Below are 25,943 nucleotides of genomic sequence, written 5' to 3' on the forward strand. Positions count from 1 at the left end.
GTTTCATGCTTTTATCATCTCCATTTTACAGATGAGAAAGCTGAGGCACCAAGAGATTAAATAACTCACCCAAAGTTATATATCTTGGAACTGGCAAGAACAGAATTCAAATCCAGGTCTGGCTTCTAGGGTCCAAATTTTTAAATCACTTTATAGCCTCCCAAGCCATTGAAAAGGGCCTATCCAATAAGTGTTATAATTTATGGAGCAGAATCTGGCATGTAGCTGCCAAGTCAACGGGTCTTTACTAGAACAGATACACATGCGAGGTACTGTGGGGGGCACAAACGTGAGTCAAACTGTCCTTGCCTTCGAGGAATTCACAGTCCACTGAGCAATGTAGTACATGCAAATCAACACATTTAATTTAAAAAATACTATGAAGGCCTATAATCAAGCACAAGGACCAGGGGAAGGCAAAAATTGCACCTTATTGGGAAATACCAGTGGAAGTCTTGTTAAAAGAAGCATTTGGTCTGGGCCTTTAAGGGTGAGTAGTAGGCTTTAGAGATGGGTGACGAGGTAGAATGAAGGTCACTAGGCCTAACAGCATTAGGGGAGGCAGATCTGACCAGGGCTTTCAATTGGTTGGAATCATAATAGCATAGCAAACTGCGATTGCTTTAAAATAAATAAATAAATAAATAAATAAATAAATAAATAAATAAATAAATACAGCCTAAAGTATGACACTAAAAGCAAAGGCAACAAAAGTAAAAATAGAATAGAATCCCTTATTTTTAGAAAATTCTCTCCAAAGAAAGGTAGGAATTTCCAGAAAATGAGGAGCCACATTCAGGAGATATAAGAGGAGGGACTTAAAGTAAGATTCCTTACATGACAAGAGCCTTCTCCTCTTTAAGATTTATTCCCTTTGAGAGAAAACCAAAAAAGCCAGGAAGCTAAAGTGTCATTGCCCCACAGAAATTAATGAGAATTTTCACCATACTTTGATTAAATAAAACTCTATAAGGAAACAAGAGTAAGGAAAGGAGTTAGATTCCTTAACCTACTGGGTCTCTACAAGTTCAACATAGGTTGACCATTGATAAGTAAATTTTATCCATTCATTCATTTACACATTTATTCATTCATCAACAAATACTGAATGCCTACTGTGTTTCAAGAACCATCTAGGCACCACGGATACAGTGGTTTAAAGACCACAGATAGCCCCGCCAGGAGTGGCTCAGCGGTTGAGCGTCAACCTGGGATCCAGGTGATAGGGATTCGATTCCCGGTCAGGGCAGCCAATCAGTGGCTCTCTCATCATTGATGTTTCTATCTCTCTCTCTCCCTCTCCTTTCCTCTCTCTGAAATCAATAAAGATATATTTAAAAATTAAAAATAAAAACCATAGACATAAAAAACATGGTCCTTATAAAGTTTACATACTAATGGAGCGACAAGAGGGAATAAATAAGTAAAATACATATCAGATAATAACAGGTATTACAGGAAAGAAAGCAATGAAGGGAGATAAATGTGGAGGGTCACGAAAATGAAATAAAATGTAATAAGGTTGTCAGGGTGCATCTCCTGAGAAAGTAACATTGGAGCAAAGGCCTGAAGAAGGTAAGGAAAAGACACCAACGACCACGTAAAGAAGAGCACTCCAGGAAGAGGGAAAGCACCTGCAAGGGCTCCAAGGCAGTGACCTGCCAGGTGTATTCAGGAAACAGTGAAGAGACAAGTGGGTACAAATGAGCGAGGGCGTGAGTCACCAGGTCAGAGAGGTCTCTGCGCATTCACAGTCACGCCTGCCCGGTAGGCTTGAGGGTTTTGCACTTTCCTCCGGGCAATCTGCCGAGCCACCAGGTGGTTTTCCTCAACCCTTTTCCATCTACTGCACATACCTAGGATTTTTCCCCTGTGTGTTTGCAGCCTCCAGATCTGGACTAGACGATACTGACTCAAGTGGCAGGGCTGTGCAAGCTGTCATCTGACTCTTGGCCCTACTCAAAGCTCCAGAAGTCCTGTCACCTGGCAGCAAGTGTAAATTTTAATAATACCACCCCATACTATACCACACGTATAGCTTTTTTATATTCTCGCACGCAAATCCTGTAACAACGCTTCAAAGTAGTTATAGCTATGAATACCTAACAGGTAAAGAAACTGATGAGCTCTAATGACTTCCCCAACAGGGTCCAGCTAATTAACTTGTACAGCCTGAATTTGAACCCAGGTCTTCAGAGCCTAAATCCAGGACTCTTGGCAGTGCTCCACAGCAGGGTCATCTGTAGCACACAACTAAATGCATAAGGGACTACCTAAATGGGAGTAAATCAGAATCTGGTCAAATTAACCAGATATTCTTTGGAGGGAGGAGTTTTGAGTCAAGCCTTAAATATAGAATGGATGTGGATTGGCATCCTGGAAAAGGGCAGGGATCCCGGGCATGGGAGTAGTTTGAGTAGAGACACAGATAGGCATCTACCAAGTTAAATGCAGGGAATAGCAAACAGAATAGGTGCCTGAAAGAAAGGGTATTTTAGGAAGTGACTGAAGATTATGTGGAGGGCTGCCTCACTCTCTTCTTGACCTCGCACACCCAGAGCATCCATAATCCCCGTTCTCTCCAGGTTCTCTTATCATCAGGGAATTCTCCTTCGGCTCCCTCCTGAGCTTCTCCTCCCTCCTTTGTCACCTTTAATGAGGCTTTTCCTACTCTTTTTTCTATCTGCCAGATACTTGTCTACCTTGGCTGCCACTCTATCAATTTGGAGAGTTCTGAAAAAACACTGATGCCTGGATCCCATTCCCAAAATTCTCATTTTGTAGGTCTGTGGTGCGACCCAAGCCATCTGGCTTCTCAAGAGTTCCCCCGGGTGGTTCTGATGCACAGGCAAGGATGAGAACCACTGCACTGCACCTTCCTCCTGCTCAGTCCCCTCTCCCCTTGAGGCTGTCTCCAGCCCAACTCTCTGTCTCCAGCCCAGATTTCTGCCCTGAGCCCCAGGCCTGTATGTGCCACTGACTCTTGGACCTCTTTATCCAGGTGTCTCACAGGAATCGCATCTCACACTGAACATTTCGAAATGCAACCCCTTTTTTGTGTCTCTCTCCCTGAAAATAGTTCCACTGTCTATCCAGCTGCTCAAGCCAAAAACCCAGACGGCCTCCTGCTTCCTTCCCCTTCCTCTCCTTCAATGTCCAATATGTCAGGAAACCTTATGGATTTCTACTTCTTAAAATCTTTCTGATTCAAATGGTTTTCTCCAGCCCAACTGTAAATACCTTAGTTCAGGCCTCCGTTTCTCCCGTTTTACTGCGATGAATACCTAAGTGACTGCTGTCTCCCATGTGGCCTCCCTCCAATCTATTCTCAATGTTTCTGCCATCATGTCCTCTCTAAAATGTAAATCTGCTTATGTCATCATATCATCTCATGCCTAAAATCCTATAATGACTCTCCCATAGTCTATGGGATAAAGTCTAAATTTCTTTTGCCCACAAAGTCCTCCATGATCTCCCCTGTTTAGCTTTCCCAACCCCACCCCTATCCCTCCCTATTTCACACCCTACACCCAACTTGTCCTACAGGATTCGGCACAAGGCCACCTTCTCTAAGCTGCCCTCCTTGAGCCCACTGTCTGGGTGACGTGCCCCTTCAATGCTCTCCCATGACTCCCTCTATCATAGCCTTTATTATCTTGGATTAAAATAATGGGTTGACCTGCATGACTCCCTGACCACATTGTAATCTCCTCAAGGGCTGGGACTGTGTATCATTCCTCTTTGTATCCCCAGTTCTTCACACATCACCAGTGTTTAATTAAGGTTTATTGAGTGAGTGAGTGAGTGAATGAATGAATGAATGAATGAATGAATGAATGAATGAGTGGAAAAGGTCAGCAGGCAAAGGGAATTGAACAACCAATTGACAACTGTATATTGAAGAATAGGTTGTCACTTAATCAGAAGAGTGGCATAATGAAAATAGTACTTGAGGAGGAATATTTTGATAATAGATAATGGTATAGATTGGTCACCAGATAGTGGGACATTGGGCAAATCACTAAACCTCATAAGCATCAGCTTTTTCATCTAAAAAAACAAACAAAACAAAAACCCAAAAAAGTTGGGACATTACTACTCATGGTGCATATTTCATAAGGCTCTTGCAGGCATAAAATGAAATCAAATTTGTCAAAACTTTCTAAAGCCATAAATCACTATACAAATGTAAAAAACTATAATTATGTAAATAACAAGAAGTGTGGCTACTAAAGATTGTTAGTAAAACCCAAAGCAGTAGGGCATAGTTGGAAAGTGTGGGCTGAATGTCAGCTCCACCCCTTCACTGTCATGTGACCTTGGACAGGTCACTTGACCTCTCTATGCCTACTTTTCCTCATCTGCAAAATATGATTACCACACTCATAGGTTTATTGAGCTATTTTTGTATCTAGTATAAAGCATGACAAATGGAAGGCATTCAATAAATTACAGTTTCCCTTCCCTCCTGAGCAACCACTCTGCACTTATCCCTGTGAGATATTATCCCAAGCCTCTGACAGGGACCAGAGCCCAGAGAAAAGGAGGGTAAGTGCGGAGCTGACCTTACCGAGACTTGTACTAGTACTTAGTAGAATGAGAGGTGGGAAAATCCTTGCAGCCAAGTGAGAACCACGAGGAGATAATGGGCTAAATGATATATGATGTCTTAGATAAATGAATTACGTCAAAGATTAACAGCACACGGGAGGAGGCAGCAAAGTAGCAAGTTCAGTGGAGGAAATGGGCTGACGGCGCAGGGCCCGGGAGTGAGGTCAGGGAAGAAGAATCCCTCACTCACATCCCTCTCTCCCTTGTGTTCATGAGTCACCCTGTGGCTGCAGGCAAGTCCTCCCAACCTCTGTCTCCAACTCATCCTTAAGAAAATGAGCATCAGGGTAATAATATAAGCACAGCAAAAACTGAAATGTTTGGGCTCCTGGCTGCAAAAGTCACTGAGATGACAGATGCTGATAACCTGAGAAAAAGACTAGCTTACAACACCAGACCTGGATTTCCTGGGCACACGGTAGGAAAAGGCCAACGGGAGGACAGATACCCAGCAAACATGTCTGAGTTTCAGCAAGTGGATGTTTGGCAAGGTTTAATGAAGAGACTTTGCCTGGATCCTGGCATGAAGTAGGAGTAAGATTTAATGCAGAACTATGAAATAATCAGACTGAACATCCCACAATAGCAGAAGCTGATTCTCGACTGATAGAGGACAGAGAGCACAAGTTCCACAGTATTCACAGTGCTCTCAATACTCTGTGAATGCTGGAATCTTGCGAAGGCCCCTGGGCAGTTCCACACACAGGAATCTTGTCCAGACCTCACTTCTCTCTTCATGGAGCTGTGCCTTGGATGCTGCCAAGAGAAGGAAAAGAACATCGGGCACCTTAAAAATTCTCTTCTTGCTTTTTTCCCAGTAAGCTGAAAGCACTTTACAATTTATGATATCATTCCCTCCACCCCACCCCCAGGAGGGAGGGAGGAAGCAGGGGTCATTATCCTAATTTCAGAGATAGACACCGGGGCCCAGAGAGTTTAAGTGACTCAGCTAAGGTCATAGAGAATACCATCGTCTGAGCTGGGCCCACAGCAGGGACACCCCCAGCTCCCAATTTACCACATGGCCAGCCAGAATCTATTTAAAAATGAAAAAATGAACAATTCCTAAAGACACATTCTTGCCCCCTCACACTACTGTCTATGAAAAAGATCCAAGTGCACATTTCTGGGAGGAAATTTGGTGGGGCTAGCACAAAGCCATTCTAATTATGTTGAAAAACTATTGGTACCAATGATTTCAAGGTGTTGTTCATAATATAACCTACTGGATCTGTACTCCTAAGACCTCTACAGTAACTTATGTCCCAATGCATACCCTGTAATCAAAACTTATTTATTGTGTCACAGTTGGTATAATTGGACAGGGCAAAAAAAAAAAAAAAGTTAAGGTCAGAAGATATCTGGCTCATTTCCTGGCCTTGTACAAGCTCATGCCTAGTAGATTTGTGCAGTAAAGATATTTCACCCCAAATTTGCTTCCCATGGGGATTTTGAGGAAGCATTTCTTCCCCTCCTATGACTCCACAGGGTCAATGAAGCCCACGAGGAGCCACAGAAAGAAGGAAGGGGACTGTGTGCTGCCTGTCATGGAGAGGCATGCTTGAGAACCTCTGAGCTCAGGCTTTCTCAGGGGGTGTTTTATAGAATGTCGCTGTCAGAAGATAGCACAAGGGGAAAATAGAGTTGGTGGTCAACAAGTTTCAGATATGATTTTCGCTGGACTGCTCCCTTGGAAGCTCACAACACACATGAGGCTTTGAGAAGTCCTGCTGTACAAGAATAATAAAAATTTTAAAAAATGAATAATATTTCAGTTTGCTTAACCCCGAGTTCCCAAATTGGGTGACATTAGAGCCTGAAGTACCTGAATACCCAGGAAGACCCCATGAAACTAGCACTGTCACTAGAAACCCAATGGAGAATAAGAGGATATCATGCCATCTCCAAACAGAAGAGCTATCGTAGCTTCCCCTGTGGTGCACAATCAGCATGGCGAGAACCACCCACCACGTGAGTCCTTCTCTAAACACCTGGAACTTAGAATCGCTCACTCAAGACCAACTTCTAGAGAGTAGAGGAAAAGATGGCCCATAAAAAAGGGAGATCGGGAGAAGAATAAAGTTGGAGGTATCACACTTCTTGGTTTTAAACTATATTATAAAGCTATAGTAATCAAAACAGTATAGTACTGGCACAAAAACAGACACATAGATCAATGGAACAGAATAGAGACCCCAGAAATAAACCCATGCTTATACTATTATGTCATGTCAATTAATCTATGACAAGGAAGGCAAGAATATATAGTGGAGGGAAAAGATAGTTTCTTCAATAAATGGTGTCGAGAAAACTAGATAGCTATATGCAAAAATAAATAAATAAATAATCTGAACTACTTTCTTGCACCATACACAAAAATAAACTTGAAATGGATTATAGATTTAAATATAAGACCAGAAGCCATAAAACTCCTAGGAGAAAACATAGGTAGGAAACTGTATGACATCTGTCTAAGAAATATTTTTTTGGTTATGTCTCCCCAGGCAAGGACAACAAAAGTGAAAATAATGTAGAGACATTAAACTAAAAAACTTTTGCACAGCAAAGGAAACCATCAACCAAATGGAAAGGCAACCCACTGATAGGAGAAGATACTCACAAATGATATATCAATAGGGGTTAATATCCAAAATCTATAAATAACTATGTTGTCACATGCCAACTATACTTTAATATTTTTTAAATGTTAATTTAAAAGAAAAGGGGAGAACCACAGAAGGGGAACAGGTATGACTGAGTTCTATTTTTGATTCATCAAATCCTGATGAATCAAAACAAAATTCTCACTGGAAGACAAAACACAAATTTCAAACAACTACCTTTGAGACACCCAACATATTATTTCATTAGCTCTAAATTTCCACGGCTCCCACATAAACAGATTGCCCTAAAGGAGAAGACCACATCTGGCCAACGCACAAGTCAAAACCCCAGCTCAGCCGCTGGGTGACCTCTGGCAGAAACCTTAAGCTCACAGTGGCCCTGTTTCCATATCTTGAAAGCGGAGGCGGCAGCCTTTTCATCAGGCTAGGCAGGTTGGGGAAAAGAAGATCATAAAATCCTTTGCAATACATTCAGTGTCCTGTAAAAGCTTAATGATTATAATCAAGCTGTGGCTAGAAGTCTGCAAGGTCTGCACATGACATTCAGCAGTCACTGCACTGGTATCTGATAACAGGACGCTCTCAGCTCCAGTGTTTCCATGAGCTGCACAAACTGGTCTTGGCCAAGTCTGATTTCTTCACACAAAGTTGTCAGGGGGAAAACATTGCTGAAGTCAAGTCATCTTGCTCTAATCATCACCATGTCTCATTGGAGACAAGATCTTCCCAGCCTCCTAACAAAGATCATGAACTTCTGTATACCTGTGACTGGCTGAGAGGACCACCTTCATGAAACAGATACCTGCTGCAGAGGGCCACCCACTGTACAGCATGTGTTTGTCCTAACCACATCAGAGGGGGCAAAAGTATTACCTGAACTATGATGGGGGAGAGGGATAAGGGAAGATCTTTTAACTAGTACTTTCCATATCAAAGTATTGTAAGTCCACGTAGGCAGTAGACTTAAAGGAGTGGTACTGTATCAGGAGTTTGGGTTTTAAAGTCAGATAGATCTGGATTCAAATAGCAGCTCTTCCACATGCCAACTTCTTTAACCTTAGGTAAGTCATTTTGTCACCAGAGAGTTGGAGGTGGCTCTCCCTTCCTTGGCTCTTGTCACACTTGTGAGAAAGAATTCAGACGAGTGACAGAAAGCAGTGTTGAAGCAAAGCAAGTGAATTGATTAAGGAAGCAAAGCAAGTGGATTTATTAAGAATACATTTGGCATAAAGCACAAGCGGGCAGCTCAGCTAGTCTGAGCGCCCCACCTGGTAGGGGTTCAAGGGTTTTATCCTTTTTGCCCCAATAGGTTTTAAGGTTCCCCTGCTCCACATCTTGGGCAACAGACTAGATTTCAAGGTCCCCCTTTTACATTGTTGTGGCTTTTCCCAGAATTTATGAGAACATCTGGTGATTTTATAGTGGCAAGTCCCAAGACTGCTGACCTCTTTGTTCAGTGGGTGAGTTAAAACTCCCCTTTCCACCTACCCTACCCTCCTCTTGCCCTAGCAGCTATCTATCCTGACAATTTAATATCTCAAAGTCTCCATTTTCCCATCTATAAAATGGGAATGATTGAGCTTACTACACAAATAAGAATTAAATAACAGTTACTGTCATTTCTCGCTTAGAGTGATGATGATGATGATGATGATGATGATGACTGGTGGTGACGATGATGGTGGTGATGATGATGATGGTGATGTTAATGATGATTACAAAAACAAAAAGGTTTTGGCCCCACCACCATGTCATCATATAGGCCAAAACTCTCTCTACCAAACTGGACAGAGGTTATCTCTTGTCCATCTTTGCATTCTCAGTACCTGGGTCAGTGTTCAGTAAGTTTGATTAGACTAAATTGATTATATGATGCTGAGTGCAGAGGACTCAGCTGAAAAATGGCAGCTGCTTGGATTAAAAAATTGAGGCCTCCTTCTGAGCCATTGCTTAAATATGAGTAAAACTAGTCCACTTGGCCTCACCTAGACTGGTGCCCCAAGCAGTTTTCCTCACTGACACAAATTCTGCTTATTCAAGTACTCATTTGAATAATAATAGCAGAGGAAGCTCAGGCTGGTTCAGGTGATACTTTTGGAATTGCTTTGAAGATACAGATATGAAACCAACCCTTTGGCGAAAATAATTTCTTTTCCCAAAACTTTGTTTTTAATCTCCAAAAGAAAGCACTGACGAGGCCAGTGTAGGGAGAACTAGGATATTAGTTTTAATATCATTATTCTTGCCCTTTTTAAAAAATATATCTTTATTGATTTCAGAGAGGAAGGGAGAGGGAGAGAGATAGAAACATCCATGATGAGAGAGTCATCATTGATCGACTGCCTCCTGCACGCCCCAACGGGGAATCGAGCCTGCAACCCGAGAATGTGCCCTGACCAGGAATTGAACTTCGATCTCCCTGATCCTAGGTCTATGCTCAAAGGCTGAGCCACACCCAGCCGGGCTACTCTTGCCCTTTTCATCCTCACTCCCATCCCTTGCATCCTGACCACCGTTCCAGCCACCTATTCTCCACCCATTCCACACTCCCAGTAAGATTTTTAAAAATAAAATTGTGCCCTCTCTTCTACTTTATGGCTCATTGTGGCTTCTCTCACTTGTTCCTTTTCTATCCCTTCTCTTCCTCCTAATCTCCCATCAGAAAGTGATTTCTTTTTCTGAACCCTTATAAGGCTACTTTCTGATCATGGCACTCATATAGGGTCTTGTATATATGACTCATAAATACAATTCATTCATCCTTTCAACCAACAAATATTTCCTGAGTGCCTGCTTTATGGCAGGCACTGGGAATTCAGAAAACAAAACAGATATGGAAACTGCTTGCTTGGAATCTACATCTTATTGTGCCCAATTCCTTCCTAAATGAATATATGGATGGTTAAAACCAACATCTCTTCTGTACGGTCAACCCTTGAAAGAACCAAGTAGATACGGCCCTTTATCAAAGAGTGATAGAACCCTCACTATAGTCTGACTGGTGAACTATCTTTTTCTCAAAATATACTTTGTCCATTCTACTCCTCAGTTTTCTTCACACTGTCTGCAATGCCTCCCTAGTCCACTTGGCCTGCCTGTAATCCACTCATCCCATCCAGAACAAGCCCCATATCCTCCCGGCAGCCCTCCCAAACTACTCTGGCCAGCAGTGGCGCCTTCCTTCTTCAACCTGTAGAGTGCTTGTGAATTATAATCAGACCTCACAATTATCTCATACTCTCTGAATTCCTGAGATGGTGTCTTTTCCAATGCTGTAGTCCTTCTCACCTAGCGCAGTACCTTCCATTTAACAGGTTTTTAATGAAAGTTTTTGATTAGTTGAGTAGCAAGGCGCTCTGGACACTCATGGGACAGGTGAGGGTATATAAACCACTATTCTAAGGCTTGTAGTCAGAGGCCTTCTAACAGTTTTGCATCTTGAAAAGCCTAACAGAAAGGGCCCCCGAATGTGATCTTGAAATAGTATATTGGCACTGAAAGAAGGGATTACGTTAATATCAGAGAAACTGACTTTTTGCCCTATAAAAAGTTATAATCATTCCCCATTTGTAACACCTGTAGAAAATATGGTTCACATCAAAGACCAAATTTGTGCTGCTGAAAGCACTTGTCCATGTAATTTGGGAAATGCTTTCAAATGATGTGGTTCTAGATGAGCCTTTCATGGTGCACCCTCTGCCCAGATCTGACAGCGAGCCAGCTGAGGGCCCAGAGCTGGGTCAGACACCCAGAGAAGCTGTGCTCACAGCACTCTTCCTCTGCAGAAAAGGGGAAGCCTCAAAAAATATATCTGAAAAGTTCCTGGGTACACATCTGACAGAATAGCTAAAAGGCTGAAACAAATGTCTGTTGTGCAACCTCTTTAGTGAGTTTTAAGGTTTAAAAGTTTTAAGGGCCATTTAACTTCATCACACTTAAGAAGTACCCTGCCAGGCACACCATAAAGTAAGTAAAATGCATTCTTGCCTTCTAGAAGTACTGACCTCTAGAAGTTCTCCTGTTTCTGCTCTTTTACAACTTAGAATGGAAATTTTAATTCCTGATCATACTCTGATGGTTATCTTCTATGTGTTTCATCTCATTTCTCTTGGAATGAAACTTTTAGAATTTAATGTTTTCTATTTTTGAATATGTAACACATTCACATGGTTCAAATATCAAAAAGTGTAAGAAAGTATATGGTTAAAAGGCACTTTCCCATCCCTCTCCCTACAGGTTACCACTGTTAGGTTTTCTGTGTGTTATTAGAAAAATGTCATAGCGCATACAAGCAAATACTAATAATTTATAGCCTTATTTTTGAAATTAAAACTTTCTTATCACCGTATCTTCCACTCCAAATCATCAGTGCCTTCTGGTAAGAAGTTCAGTGCTTTGCTCCATGCCTGGTATAGAATGGGGGACTAATAAATGCTTGTGAACCAAAAGAGACTACTGTGGGGAGACTGGAGAAATGCACAGCCTGCCTTCTGCTTCTCCACTAAAAGTATGAACTCAGTCAGATCCTCTTTGAGGCAAAGGGACAAGGACCTTGCCTGGTCCCCCAAAGTCCCTTCAACCCTATACTATGTCAAGTGGTTTTGAGGTTGGAATGGGAAAGGGAAACTTTTTTAAAGCAGAAGAGAAGAAATGAAAACAGGAAGGCAACTGAAAGAAAGGTGCTGTGTAGAAGGGTGGAGGTGAGGGCTCAAGAGAAGCAGGCATCTGTCTGAAAGGGAAGGGTCAGAGTGAAAGCCACTGAATTTCTGGACATTGGTACACATATGGTTGTTCCACTCCTGTACTTACTTCAGGCACAGGGTGGGATTCATGGCACTGAAACACTCAAGATTAGGACTCAATAACTGTACCATGACCCAGGTGATGATTGAATATCTGGGCCTGAAGGAAACATCCCAAGCCAGACTGGCACATACCTGCTTGTGCTGAAAGTGCTCTTTCCACATGTGGGAGGTCATGACCTTTACTCGTACAACCTAAAGCATCTATTGAGTGTGAAGCCTTAGCTTCCACCCTTCTTTATATTATTATCAGAAGCCTTATTATCAGAAGCAAAACCTCTCTCAAAAAAATCTTTTTTGGTTCTTTCAATACAAATTCTCATATCTCATCTCCAAGATTGGAAATAGAATCTAAATCCAAGAAAATAGGAAGTGTCACACAGCACCCCTACCCTTGAGGAGCCATGGCCCTTAGTCCATATGGCAGCCATCTACCGTTTTATCAGAGATACGACAAAATCTCCACAGCCCAGTCAAAAATGCCTGCTTCCTGCATTCACAGTATTCACCAAAATGCAAGAATTAAATTCTTTTTCCAATTTAGTGTGTCTTTTGATAAATCCCAAAGCTCTGAGAAATTGAGGGGCTTCTGGTTAGGAGAAAGATATAGTTACAGAACAGAAAAAAACAGGTCACTTGAAATCTATGGCCACTTTAATGGCAAAAAAATGCCAGGAGCGCTCTGCTACTCTGGGTGAGCGCTGGAGTGGGCAGAAGGTGGAAATGCTCGCCTGTGCTCACCGTGCCCAGTCACCCTGCATGACATGATGTAAGATGAAAAAGCATCTGCTGACTCTCAGAGGTATAATTACCACCAGGGTGGGGGTATAATTAAAGTAAAGGTAATTTACCTTGAAGAAGATAAAAATTAAGAATTATTAATGATCATAGTAATTAGCCCTTTTATATCTGAGAGTCACAAAATGCTTTACAAGCTGTAATTATCACAGCTCCCCTCTGGGGAAGGGATTCATATCTTACAGCTTCTCCCTTAACAGAGGGGTGAAGTGATGGGCATGGGGGAGGCAGAGAGGGGTGGAGTAATGCTTCCTCTGTCATCTGTCCTGCAAGCAGCAAAACTAGAAAGAGGCCCCAGATGGTATGTGCCCTCATCCTCAGGCGATCACCCAAAGCCACAGAACTCCATCCCAGATCAAGCCACTCATCTCATTCAGACTTGGCCATTTAAACTGCTGCAGTGCAATAAAATTACATCATATCAGCAAGGATTTTACTAAACACCTGGTAGAAATAAAAGATACAGCGTTGCCTCCAAGGAACTTAAAACCTAATCAAGAAGACAAAGCAAGCACCCATTAAATTAGAGGAAAATATGGAAATTACACATTAACCAGTGCTGGGTTGCATCCTGCTGACTATGCATGCTGTGGGAAGAAGTGCTTTAATTGGCCGCTTGCTGTATGGAAAAGCCAAGGAAGGTGTTGGAGGGCAGATGGAACTTGTGGGGGCCTCAGGAAATATATTAGGTTTTAGACTGGCAGAGGTGGCGTCCCAGGGCATGGGTCAATGAATAAGAAGACTCTGTAGAAAAACTTGAAAGATTTAACACATAATTTTAAAGAAAAGTCTTCATTGGATAAGTGTTTAGAGAGCTTACCAAAGATTCTTACTTTTTAAAAAGCCATCTTAGAGTCACCCTGCTTGGACATTTTCCCAGAGCCCCACATCCTGGCGCGTAGAGGGTTCTAGAGAAGCCCAGTCGGCTGAGGACCACACTAGTACCGTCTCTGCTTTATCAAAATTTTCACATTAAGGCCAAGGCAGGGTTTGGTCCTGGTAGAAATACCACAGACTGTCAAATCTGTTATCTACTTCTTCTGGATTCTGACAGGAGGAAATGGGAAAAGAGCCTTTGAATGAGTTGAAGACCAGGGACACCTAGTACTTTGTTAGTTCTTTGTTAACCCAGCAGAGCTCTACCCCTCAAAGATTTCAAGCACAGACAAGGCTCCATGATTGATGTAATATTAAAGCTTATGAATGATATAAATTTTATTTTCTCTTTTCAATCCCTCTGTAATAAAGAGCCCACATCTCAAAGCCAAGTAAGAGTAAAAGAGTGTAGCTATGCCCTGAATCCACTGGCATTAATCCTTGATAAAGAAGGATATTCTTACAGAATGGAGCAGGCGTGCTTGGGTCACTTCTGGGCCAGCCAGGAACATTCTCTGACCTTTCAGTGCCTCAGTCTCCAGTCTCATAAAAGAAAGATAATGAGACTTTTTGTCTATAAAGAAGATTAAGATCCTCAGATTATAAACATACCATTCTTTTTTGATGAACCACGATGAGTGGACACTGCCACATTTCAGGGGTTCTAGGTTGGTCTTAAAAATAAAAAATAGACTGAACTTTGCCCTGGCCAGGCAGCTCAGTTGGTTAGAGCATTGTTCCAATACGCCAAGGTTTCGGGTTCGATCCCCAGTCAGGGCACATACAAGAAACAACCAATGAATGCATTAATAAATGGAGCAATAACTAGATGTCTCTCTCTCCCTCCCTCCCTTCTTCCTTCCCTTCCACTCTCTCTTAAAAAATCAATGGCAAAAATACCCTTGGGTAAGGATATTTTTTAAAAAGACTCATATCCTATGTGAGAGATAGAGGTCCTACAGTGATTTGTGGTTGCACTGCTCATGATGGTTCTATCCTAGAATTCAAAGATTAAAATAACTGTATAAAACCCTAAATAGTAAGGGGAAGGGAGAGAAATGTTCACTCTTCACTAAGGGGCTGCTGCATCAAGTTTGCTAACTGATCCCAAGAAACAGTGACAGTTCTAGAAAAAATCCTAGATCACAGAAGTGAACCAGGCTTACAGTTGCCTTCCCATCACTCATCACTTCCACCTTCCTCTCACCCCACCTCTAGGGTGGCAGCAAACAAGGGGGCAAATAGAATTCAATTCCACCATCATTTGGACCAATCTGCACATAGAGGAAGAGCCATCAAGATTTAGGCTCCAAATTCCATTCAATTGAAGGACCCTACAGAGTCTCCTCAAAATTCAGAAAGCCAGTCCTTGTCTCTGTTGGACAATGAAGGAGACCGAAATGCCCACGGAGGAGACTGAATCATTTAATAGTCTCCATAAACTTATCGTGAACCAAATTTTCATATAGTCTAAAACGTAAGGGTGGGAGTCACTGACAACCAAGGATAAAATCCAGTTCCTCACAATAAAACAGCCCTGGGATTTGCAAGTGATCGTCAGGGTTGAGAAAGCCCTGACAGATATAATGGGCTAGAATGACCGATTACCTTAATACACTTGCAGAAGCACAGTCAAGTGTTTCGGTGTCATAATCATTAGTGACTTGGGCTGAGTAGGATGATTATATCTTTTAAAAAAACAGATTACACCAGCTCTTTTCTCCAGGGGCATCAATATGTTAATGAGAAAAGAAAGAGCAAACTTCATTTAGATGTAATATCCCTACAAATGAAATTTGACAGATTTCAAATTCTCTTATAAATTCATTTAATGAAACATATTTTTAAAGGACCATCCACAATTGTTTACTAAGAAAGCAATCCCCAATCTATAGGAAAATCATTATAAGACCCAAGAATACAAATGCAATTTTTTCCCCCACCTGCATTTTTAGAGAAGAAACTAAACCAATTCCTTATACCCTCTCATTGTAATAGAATTGCTTCAGGCAGGGCTATCAGCAGTTCCCCATGAATTGTCACATGCCAGGGAGAAATTAACTAGTTTATGTCAAAGTTTATGTTTGATTCCATCCTAGAAGTTACATTTTTTATACAGTAAATGGCTCAGAGGTTAGTACTTTGTAATAAACTCATAATTAAGATTCTGAACATTAACTTCTTTGTTTTATTGTTTTATTTAATTTTAACAAATTTTAAAAATTGGAGGTCTGTCAAATAGTCTATCCTTTCACATTAGGTGGGGCCAGTACCCTGTCAGGAGGCAAGGTCTGTGAACCTCATGCCAAATAGGTAGGTGAGCAAATAGTGAGATAAACAAACCATTTGTGGAGACAGAGGTGGAGCTGGGCTTGGTTAAGAATGAATCAGGCCATCCCACAGAGTGGGTGTCTCCTTCCCAAGTAGGTCTTCGGGGCACAATTAGAACCCCTATAAAAGGCCCAGCTACCGGCTGCCCAGTACACTTGCCAGCGGTGTCAGCGCACTCGACTTCTCCCTCTGGTGAAGTGGGTAAGTCCCGTCCAGTGGGATCATGTTCTCCTGTATGATTCTTCATTTTCCAGTTGTTGTAGATGTTGGCGGGAGAGGGGCAATGGGGGCCTACTGTGCTAGTAGGCATCAGTATCTTACAGAGATGTCTGACTCCATGCCATCTTCTTATCGTTGGAGCCATTACCCAAAGAGAGACATGGCCCTTCTCCTAAGGCTCTGAGCTCTATACGTGTGTTTGCAGGTTAGGGGTTGGAAGATAGTTGTGCATGATTCTGATGGGGTTCATCTTTCTAAAAACTGCCATCTCAAAAGTTTTCCAACCCTTGGTTCTCTTTTTATGTTGGTTCTACCCAAAATGGGCTATCTTCGTGAAATTATGGCATCTGCTATATTGGAGTTGAGCAGTAGTTAAAGAAGCCAGCTAGATGAGCCAGGATACTCACCCAGCCAGTGAAGCCTTCCATGTATTCTTAACACTGATCTGCTTCTGGCTAAGTCCCATTTTTTATAATGCCAAGATTCAAATGGTTTATTTGGGTTTAACAAAAGCTAACCATAAAACCAATGTTATTCAAATCTGTCCAGGTTCAGTTTGACCCATTGACTCTGGTAGCCAGTCAGGAAGTACCTCTCAGAAGCTTTCAATAACTGAATATCTGTAACATATCTTAGCTTTAAGACAGGTAACATGTACTCTTTGTTTTCTGCACTGGTTTATCTGAATATTACAATGCCACTGTTGACTGCAAAGAGGTAGTGTTTAACCTTAGAACTGGTGACTTATGAGTTACACTCCTAGATATCTTATGGGCTATAATGTTGGGAAATAATCCACATTTGCCTTTTAATGTTCTTGTTACCACTAAATGTTTTGCTCCACAATTAGGTGTACATGGATTCTATCCACTTCAAGTTACTTTCAGATCTTCCTTCCCCTTTTGGCTTTCGCCTATCCTCTGTGTTCAATTTTAGAGGAAGATGCTATGAGTAGAGACATATCAAATTTAGATTTCTACATTATTTACTACACTGTCTGATCTGAAATATGTTAGGGAGCAGAAAGGGGGAGAAGGAAATGAAATCGATAATCCAGATTAGGTAAACAATCTGAAAGCTGACCACAGGATAGTCTGCAGATAATTCACGGGCTTGAAGTTTCTCAGGATCTCTCTTCCCTTTTCCAAGCACAATATTCAAAAATAAAGTGCTCTGAAAGCCCATGTTGAAAATAATTACTGTCATAAAGTCAAATTATTTAGGGAAATGCCCAAAATAGTGGGGCTGAAACCTCCCCAAGATCAGAAACGGGGTTTGATTATGGATCCTATTTTATTATTTTAGGTTTACTTGAACTTAAGGAAAGAAAAAAATGTCTCCACTTCTGAGAAGCATCTTTGATATCACTGAAGTTTTCAATCAATATGCCTCACATGATTGTGATGGGGCCGCACTGTGCAAGAAAGACCTGAAGAACCTCCTTGAAAGGGAATTTGGAGCTATTCTTCGGGTAAGAAACAAGAAGAAAAGGAAATTTCTCTGTTGATCTGGGGTTATGAACTTTCTCCCAAAGTTATGAACCAGAGCAAAGGATGGTGACTTTATATTCATTTCACACCAGGACAGCTCTGCACTACACCCCCATTCATTTCTGAGCCTGAAGGTACTTAACTGGCATTGTAGTCTGTGAGTACTAAGGAAGGTACCAGCAATTATTTCATGTATCCACGGCGATGGCAATGCCAGTGGACTGGTGGTCATGGGAAGTTATCACCAAAGCTGTCATGTCAAACTAGATCGACTTGGAAGGAACTTAAGATTACTTCCAAATTTCAATAATTAAAATCATACTGTTCACTAGTAAAACAGTGTTGCCCTAAGTGTTCTGTCCAGTTTTCAAACATGGAGTAAAAATCAAATCAGAGGAACTATTTCAGGCAGAAGTGGCGGCTGCGAATCTTCATGCCCTTCCATTGTCGGCCTCCCTCGAACGAGCGCATTCTTACGCACCCGGCTGTAGGGAGCTGGTGCTCTTCTAATCCGCGTTGAGTTACAAGATGCAAACATTTCCAACAAACGAAAGCTCTGAAATGAGGGATTCGCATCTTCCATGGGGACAGAACACCATACGCACGGGGCGGGGGGTCTAATTGCTCTTAATGTCCTTTGAGTGTCTGCACATCATGAAATATTTACTGTGTGTGAGAAACTTACTGTCAGCGGCACATTATGAAGGTTTTGTTCGCCGTTTTTCCGCAGAGACCGCATGATCCCGAGACGGTGGACCTGATCCTGGAGCTCCTGGACCGCGACCGCAACGGGCTCGTGGACTTCAACGAGTTCCTGCTGTTCGTTTTCAAGGTGGCCCAGGCCTGTTACTACGCCCTGGCCGAGGCCTCGGGGCTGGAGGAGGACGCCGAGCCCGAGGGGAAGGGCGGCCCGTCGCGAGACCGCGGCCTGGGCGAGCAGAGGGCCGGGCGGGACGCGCGAGAGCGCCAGGCGCGCCCGGAGGAGGGGGAGCCGCTGCGCAACCAGGAGCTGAGGCGGGAACGGCGGGAGCAGCGCGAGCGCCAGGAGGAGGAGCCGCTACCCCGGCGGGAAAGGCAGGAGCTGAGGAGGGAGCGCCTGGAGGACGAGCAGCTGCAGAGGCTTCGGCGCGGGCGCCAGGAGCCCCTGGAGCAGGAGAGGCGCGAGCAGCAGCTCAGGCGCGAGCAGGAGCTGAGGCGCCAGCAGGAGGAGGGGCGCGGGCAGGCGCCGAGGAGAGAGAAGGAGCTGAGGCGCGAGCAGGAAGAGAGGCAGGAGCTGAGGCGAGAGGAACTGAGGCGCGAGCAGGAACCGCGCTTGGAACAGAAGCTGAGGCGCGAACAGGAAGAGAGGCAGGAGCTGAGGCGAGAGGAGCTAAAGCGCGAGCAGGAACCGCGCTTGGAAGAGAAGCTGAGGCGCGAACAGGAAGAGAGGCAGGAGCTGAGGCGAGAGGAGCTAAAGCGCGAGCAGGAGCTGAGGCGAGAGAAAGAGCTGAGGCGCGAGCAGGAACCGCGCTTGGAAGAGAAGCTGAGGCGTGAGCAGGAAGAGAGGCAGGAGCTGAGGCGAGAGGAGCTAAAGCGCGAGCAGGAGCTGAGGCGAGAGGAGCTAAAGCGCGAGCAGGAGCTGAGGCGAGAGGAGCTAAAGCGCGAGCAGGAACCGCGCTTGGAAGAGAAGCTGAGGCGCGAACAGGAAGAGAGGCAGGAGCTGAGGCGAGAGGAGCTAAAGCGCGAGCAGGAGCTGAGGCGAGAGGAGCTAAAGCGCGAGCAGGAGCTGAGGCGCGAGAAAGAGCTGAGGCGCGAGCAGGAACCGCGCTTGGAAGAGAAGCTGAGGCGTGAGCAGGAAGAGAGGCAGGAGCTGAGGCGAAAGGAGCTAAAGCGCGAGCAGGAGCTGAGGCGAGAGGAGCTAAAGCGCGAGCAGGAGCTGAGGCGAGAGGAGCTAAAGCGCGAGCAGGAGCTGAGGCGAGAGGAGCTAAAGCGCGAGCAGGAACCGCGCTTGGAAGAGAAGCTGAGGCGCGAACAGGAAGAGAGGCAGGAGCTGAGGCGAGAGGAGCTAAAGCGCGAGCAGGAGCTGAGGCGCGAGAAAGAGCTGAGGCGCGAGCAGGAACCGCGCTTGGAAGAGAAGCTGAGGCGCCAGCAGGAAGAGAGGCAGGAGCTGAGGCGAAAGGAACTGAGGCGCGAGCAGGAGCTGAGGCAGGAGCTGAGGCGCGAGAAAGAGCTGAGGCGAGAGCAGGAACCGCGCTTGGAACAGAAGCTGAGGCGCGAGCAGGAAGAGAGGCAGGAGCTGAGGCGAGGGGAGCTAAAGCGCGAGCAAGAACCGCGCTTGGAAGAGAAGCTGAGGCGCCAGCAGGAAGAGAGGCGCCAGCAAGAGCTGAGGCGAGAGAAAGAGCTGAGGCGCGAGCAGGAACCCCGCTTGGAAGAGGAGCTGAGGCGCCAGCAGGAAGAGAGGCAGGAGCTGAGGCGAGAGAAAGAGCTGAGGCGCGAGCAGGAAGAGAGGCAGGAGCTGAGGCGAGAGAAAGAGCTGAGGCGCGAGCAGGAACCCCGCTTGGAAGAGGAGCTGAGGCGCCAGCAGGAAGAGAGGCAGGAGCTGAGGCGAGAGGAGCTAAAGCGCGAGCAGGAACCGCGTTTGGAAGAGAAGCTGAGGCGCCAGCAGGAAGAGAGGCAGGAGCTGAGGCGAGAGAAAGAGCTGAGGCGCGAGCAGGAACCCCGCTTGGAAGAGAAGCTGAGGCGCGAACAGGAAGAGAGGCAAGAGCAGGAGCTGAGGCGGGAGAAAGAGCTGAGGCGCGAGCAGGAACCTCGCTTGGAAGAGAAGCTGAGGCGCGAACAGGAAGAGAGGAGCGAGCAGGAGCTGAGGCGGGAGAAAGAGCTGAGGCGCGAGCAGGAACCTCGCTTGGAACAGAAGCTGAGGCGCGAACAGGAAGAGAGGCGCGAGCAGGAGCTGAGGCAGGAGCTGAGGCGGGAGAAAGAGCTGAGGCGCGAGCAGGAACCTCGCTTGGAACAGAAGCTGAGGCGCGAACAGGAAGAGAGGCGCGAGCAGGAGCTGAGGCAGGAGCTGAGGCGGGAGAAAGAGCTGAGGCGCGAGCAGGAACCTCGCTTGGAACAGAAGCTGAGGCGCGAACAGGAAGAGAGGCGCAGGCAGGAGCTGAGGCAGGAGCTGAGGCGCGAGCAGGAGCTGAGGAGAGAGAAGGAGCTGAGGCGCCAGCAGGCAGAGAGGCGCGAGCAGGAGCTGGCTGAGGAGGAGGTACGGCAGGAAGAGGCCCGTGAGCAGGGCCAGAGCCGCACCCTGAGGTGGCAGCGGAGGCTGGAAAGAGAGGCCGACGCCCGGCAGAGCAAAGTCTACTCGAGGCCCCGCAGGCAAGAGTCGCTGGGGCGCCGCCAGGAGCAGGAGGAAGAGGAAGAGAGGCGGCTCCAGGAGCGCGAGCAGAGGCTGCGGGAGCTGGAGCGGGAGGAGGACGCCCAGTGGCCGAGCCAGCGCCTCCGAGAGGAGCGCGAGAGGCGGCTTCGCCAGGAGGAGGAAGAGCAGCGCGGAGACCTCAAGTGGCAGTGGCAGGCTGAGGAGGAGAGAGAGAGGCGCCGCCAGAGGCTGTCGGCCAGGCCCGCACAGCGGGAGCAGCTGAGGGCGGAGCAGCTTCAGGAGCCAGAGCCACTGCTCCGTGAGGATGAGCAGCGCCTACAGCGACTTGAGAGGAAGAAGGAGCAGCAGCTCCAGGAGGAAGAGCGCCTCCTAGAGGATCGCGAGAGGGAGCGGCTCCAGGACCAAAAATGGAGGTGGCAACTAGAGGAGGAAAGCCAGAGGCGCCGCCACACGCTGTACGCCAAGCCAGGTCAACGCGAGCAGCTGCAGCGCGAGGAGGAGCAGCTGCTGAAGGAGGAAAGAGAGGAGAAAAAACGCCTTCAGGAAGAAGACAGAAAGTTCCGTGAGGAGGAACAGCTCCTCCAGGAACTCGAAGAACAGCAGCTGCGTCGCCAGGAACTCGAACAAGAGCTTCGCCAGGAGCGCGAGAGAAAATTCCGTGAGGAAGAACAGCTCCTCCAGGAACGGGAAGAACAGCAGCTGCGTCGCCAGGAACTCGAACAAGAGCTTCGCCAGGAGCGCGAGAGAAAATTCCGTGAGGAGGAACAGCTTCTCCAGGAACTCGAAGAACAGCAGCTACGCCGCCAGGAACTGGAGCAAGAGCTTCGCCAGGAGCGCGACAGAAAATTCCGTGAGGAGGAACAGCTTCTCCAGGAACTCGAAGAACAGCAGCTACGCCGCCAGGAACTGGAGCAAGAGCTTCGCCAGGAGCGCGAGAGAAAATTCCGTGAGGAGGAACAGCTCCTCCAGGAAAGTGAAGAACAGCAGCTGCGTCGCCAAGAGCGTGACAGAAAACTCCGCGAGGAGGAACAGCAGCTGCGTCGCCAGGAACTGGAGCAAGAGCTTCGCCAGGAGCGCAACAGAAAATTCCGTGAGGAGGAACAGCTTCTCCAGGAACTCGAAGAACAGCAGCTGCGTCGCCAGGAACTCGAACAAGAGCTTCGCCAGGAGCGCAACGGAAAATTCCGTGAGGAGGAACAGCTTCTCCAGGAACGGGAAGAACAGCAGCTGCGTCGCCAGGAATTGGAGCAGGAGCGCGACAGAAAATTCCGTGAGGAGGAACAGCTTCTCCAGGAACTCGAAGAACAGCAGCTGCGTCGCCAGGAACTCGAACAAGAGCTTCTCCAGGAGCGTGACAGAAAATTCCGTGAGGAGGAACAGCTCCTCCAGGAACTCGAAGAACAGCAGCTACGCCGCCAGGAACTGGAGCAAGAGCTTCGCCAGGAGCGCAACAGAAAATTCCGTGAGGAACAGCTCCTCCAAGAACGGGAAGAACAGCAGCTGCGTCGCCAGGAACTGGAGCAAGAGCTTCGCCAGGAGCGCGACAGAAAATTCCGTGAGGAGGAACAGCTCCTCCAGGAACTCGAAGAACAGCAGCTGCGTCGCCAAGAGCGCGACAGAAAACTCCGAGAAGAGGAACAACAGCTGCGCCGCCAGGAACGTGAACAAGAGCTTCGTCAGAAGCGGGACAGAAAGTTCCGTGAAGATCAACAGCTTCTCCAGGAACGGGAAGAACAGATGCTGCGTCGCCAAGAAGAGCAGCAGCTGCAGGAGGAGCAAGAACTGAGGCGCAGGCAGGAGCGGGAAAGGAAATTCCGGGAGGAAGAGCAGCTCCGCCAACAGGAGGAGGCGCAGAGGCGTGGCCAAGTCCGGGAGGAAAAAGACAAGGGCCGTCAGCAGATTCTGGAGCCTGGCAAGCGTCAGTTTGCCAGTGTCCCAGTGCGCTCCAGCCCCCTCTATGAGTACATCCAAGAGCAGAGATCCCAATACCGCCCTTAAGAAATGCTGCAGTATCCCAACACTTGCCAAAGCTTCTGCAAAGGAAAATGGGAAACACTGGGTACCAAATAACTCAAATGTTTTTGGTTGTGGGAAAACTCTGTTATGTTAGCATATGTCTTTTTTTCCAAAATCTTAAACTATACTCATTTCATGTACTTCTACCCTTTATTCTTCCTCAAGTAGTTCTTTACTGCAAGATGTCTTTGCTCTTTGGTGTAGATGTGGTGTGCATTTTTAAAAACATCATTTAACTTGTTTAAGGAGTTTTGTTTGGGGGGCATGTTAATTTATTGCTTTCAAAACTAATAAAAATAATATGATGTGAATCAAAAGAATTGGGTGTATTTTTTTAATGGTTGACCTATCTTGTGGAGAGTTTAGATATTTTTAGTGTTCAAGTTGGTATTTCTTCTTGGGCCTAAACTACATTAATATTTACCTCCAAATAGCCTCTCATCTTTTGTGGCATAATTAGCACAGATTCTGAAAGGAGACTGAATTTTTACAACCTTTGAATAGTATAGGGAAACTGACTAACACAGAAAAAAATCCCTGTGAAATCAGCCATAACTGGAAGAAATATCTCTTAAGAATATGATTTAGCTTTAAGACTTAGAATTTGAATCGGACTTTTTTTTTTACAGTTAACTCCATAAACACTTAAAATCTCATAAAGCAAAAGTAAGGTATTTCTCAAACAACTCCAGAACTCAAATTTTAAAACTGTTTGCTGTAGTCTATAGGGCTCAGTTCTCTTCCCCCAATCTTTAACAAATTTCATAATATTACTACCTTTGTTAAATTTACCTGAGAGGAAACCTACTTAGGATCCTGTAGACATCTATCTTGCTCTAGGGCCAGTAAGAGATCACAGAGAGCATTTGGGGGAGGGAAAGGGAGAAATTTGTAAATGGGCAAGTTCCCATAGGCCCTTAAGAAGAACCATCAGCCCACAATCCTTTGAAGCCTATTGATACTACCTTGGAGACATTCTTGTTGAAATGATTGGACTATTAAAAATTAATAATACATGTTTGGCAAACAGTTATTTTTGTCTGTTTTAATTATGCATCAAATCATAACTCAGTATCTAGTGGTCTAGGAACTGAAAACAGTTGTCATTCACTTAAGGGTATTTGGTAATGATTATCTATGTCTCAATATAAAAAAGGCCTAGCAGTCTAACATGAGCAAGTTACATAATCTTTTCAAGCTTAAATTGTCTATAAAACAAGGATAATAGTTTCTACCTTTCAGGATTGAAGAGTAGAAATAATGTGTGCAAAATATAAGGTGAGGACTCAATAAATGAAGATTATTATTGTCTAGTGCATACCTTTCAGTTTTCATGAGGATATTAAATCTATAGAAATAAAAGATCCAGCCCTCGTGGGTTTGGCTCAGTAGTTAGAGTGTTGGCCCGTGGACTGAAGAGTCCCAGGTTTGATTCCAGCCAAGGGCACATACCTCGGTTGCAGGCTCAATCCCTGGCCCTGGTGAGGACACATGCAGGAGGCAACCTATCAATGTGCCTGTCTCATATTGATGATTCTCTCTCTCTCTTTCTCTCTCTGTCCCTTCCACTCTCTCTGAAAAGCAATGGAAAAAATATCCTCAGGTGAAGATTAGAAAAAGAAAGAAAAGATCCAAAGTTATAGAGCTAGAGATAGGCTGGAATCAGCCCATTTTCCCTTAATTGTGGACCAGGACTCTTTCATTTTAGTACTTTTCTCTCAATTTTTGTTCACTTAACAAATAGTTATTGAGTACTTACTATGCTCCAGGCACTATGCTGGGTTGGTGATATAAGTGATCAAGGCACACACAGTCCCAGCCTTCTCAGAGTTGTTAATTCAGTAGAGTGCACTATAAACCAAACTTTTTTGCTAAATGTTTTAACATGTTACTTGATTTAATCAACTATAATTCTGGAATTTCTAAACAATATTGCCCCTTCTTTCCTATTTCCAAATAAAGAAGTCAAACAGAATGGTTTGTAAACTTTTCTAAGGGCTACTAAAGTTCAGAGCTGGACTCATATGGCCCTTCTCATTTGTTTATTCAACAGTTATTTCTTGGTCATCTAATTGCACTGGGGAAAAATCCTCTATTACACCTGCTAATTCTGAGTCCAGAGCTTCTCCACATTCCAATGGCCAGGTCTGCCTTCACCTCTGCCACTCCTTCATAACACAGTCTGGGCTGTGTCTTTCTGCACCAGTTTCTTTCATAAACATTCTACCATTCACTTTTCTACTTCCATAAATTTATTGAAACTCAGTTGTGATTCTCCTCCAGTTCTGCTTATAATTCTAATGAATTTTTTCTTTTTGTATATTTTTATTTTAGAGGATTCCAGAAGGGACATTAAGAATATAGAGTTGCTTGGTGAATTATCATCCCAAGTAGATTCCTACTGCTTATATGATAAGTAAAAAAAGATAATGAAGTCATAACTATAAACTAAAGCGTTTGTGCTTATCAAATTTTCCATTATTACAGAAAATCATTAAAAATTGCTTTATTAGCCATCTTTTCCAAAGGAGCCATCATAGGGGTTTTATGTGGAGCCTTCATTCAAGATTTCGGTTGACCTTTGAAGAAAAAGAGGCTCCTAAATATAGTTCCATATAAATCACCTTCTTTTCACCACTCTGTGTCTTCATTATCCCTATATAAAATTAGACAGAGAGGACATCACAGAGGGACCATAAGAGAGAGACTTTTGGGAGAAGAAAAAGGGGTCTGTTCTTTGGTAATAGAAGAGCTATTTGTGATTAATTGTACAGAAGTCTAAATTATTTTTTAAATACTAGGTAGAGAGCCACCTCCTTCCTCCTTCTGC

At 44.9% G+C, this 25,943-nt stretch overlaps 1 protein-coding gene across 1 annotated transcript; it reads left to right on the forward strand.

The window, feature by feature from the left end:
- Positions 1-17,594: 17,594 nt before the first annotated feature.
- Positions 17,595-23,095, forward strand: TCHH (trichohyalin). The gene is made up of 5 exons (XM_087827604.1): positions 17,595-17,732; positions 18,482-18,816; positions 18,910-19,335; positions 19,444-21,324; positions 21,430-23,095. Exons 1-5 carry the CDS (start codon positions 17,595-17,597, stop codon positions 23,093-23,095), a joined length of 4,446 nt encoding a protein of 1,481 aa, XP_087683730.1.
- Positions 23,096-25,943: the final 2,848 nt, after the last annotated feature.

This window comes from Miniopterus natalensis, chromosome 19 (genome assembly GCF_054644295.1).
Source record: "Miniopterus natalensis isolate mMinNat1 chromosome 19, mMinNat1.hap1, whole genome shotgun sequence".
NCBI lineage: Eukaryota > Metazoa > Chordata > Mammalia > Chiroptera > Miniopteridae > Miniopterus > Miniopterus natalensis.

Bases quoted from the DNA above. Each gene is read 5' to 3' on its own strand.
- TCHH (XM_087827604.1), top strand. From the start codon at position 17,595: ATGTCTCCACTTCTGAGAAGCATCTTTGATATCACTGAAGTTTTCAAT. The intron at 17,733-18,481 runs GTAAGAAACAAG...GTTTTTCCGCAG, and splicing joins AATTTGGAGCTATTCTTCGG to AGACCGCATGATCCCGAGAC. The intron at 21,325-21,429 runs GCTGTCGGCCAG...GCGACTTGAGAG, and splicing joins AGAGAGAGGCGCCGCCAGAG to GAAGAAGGAGCAGCAGCTCC.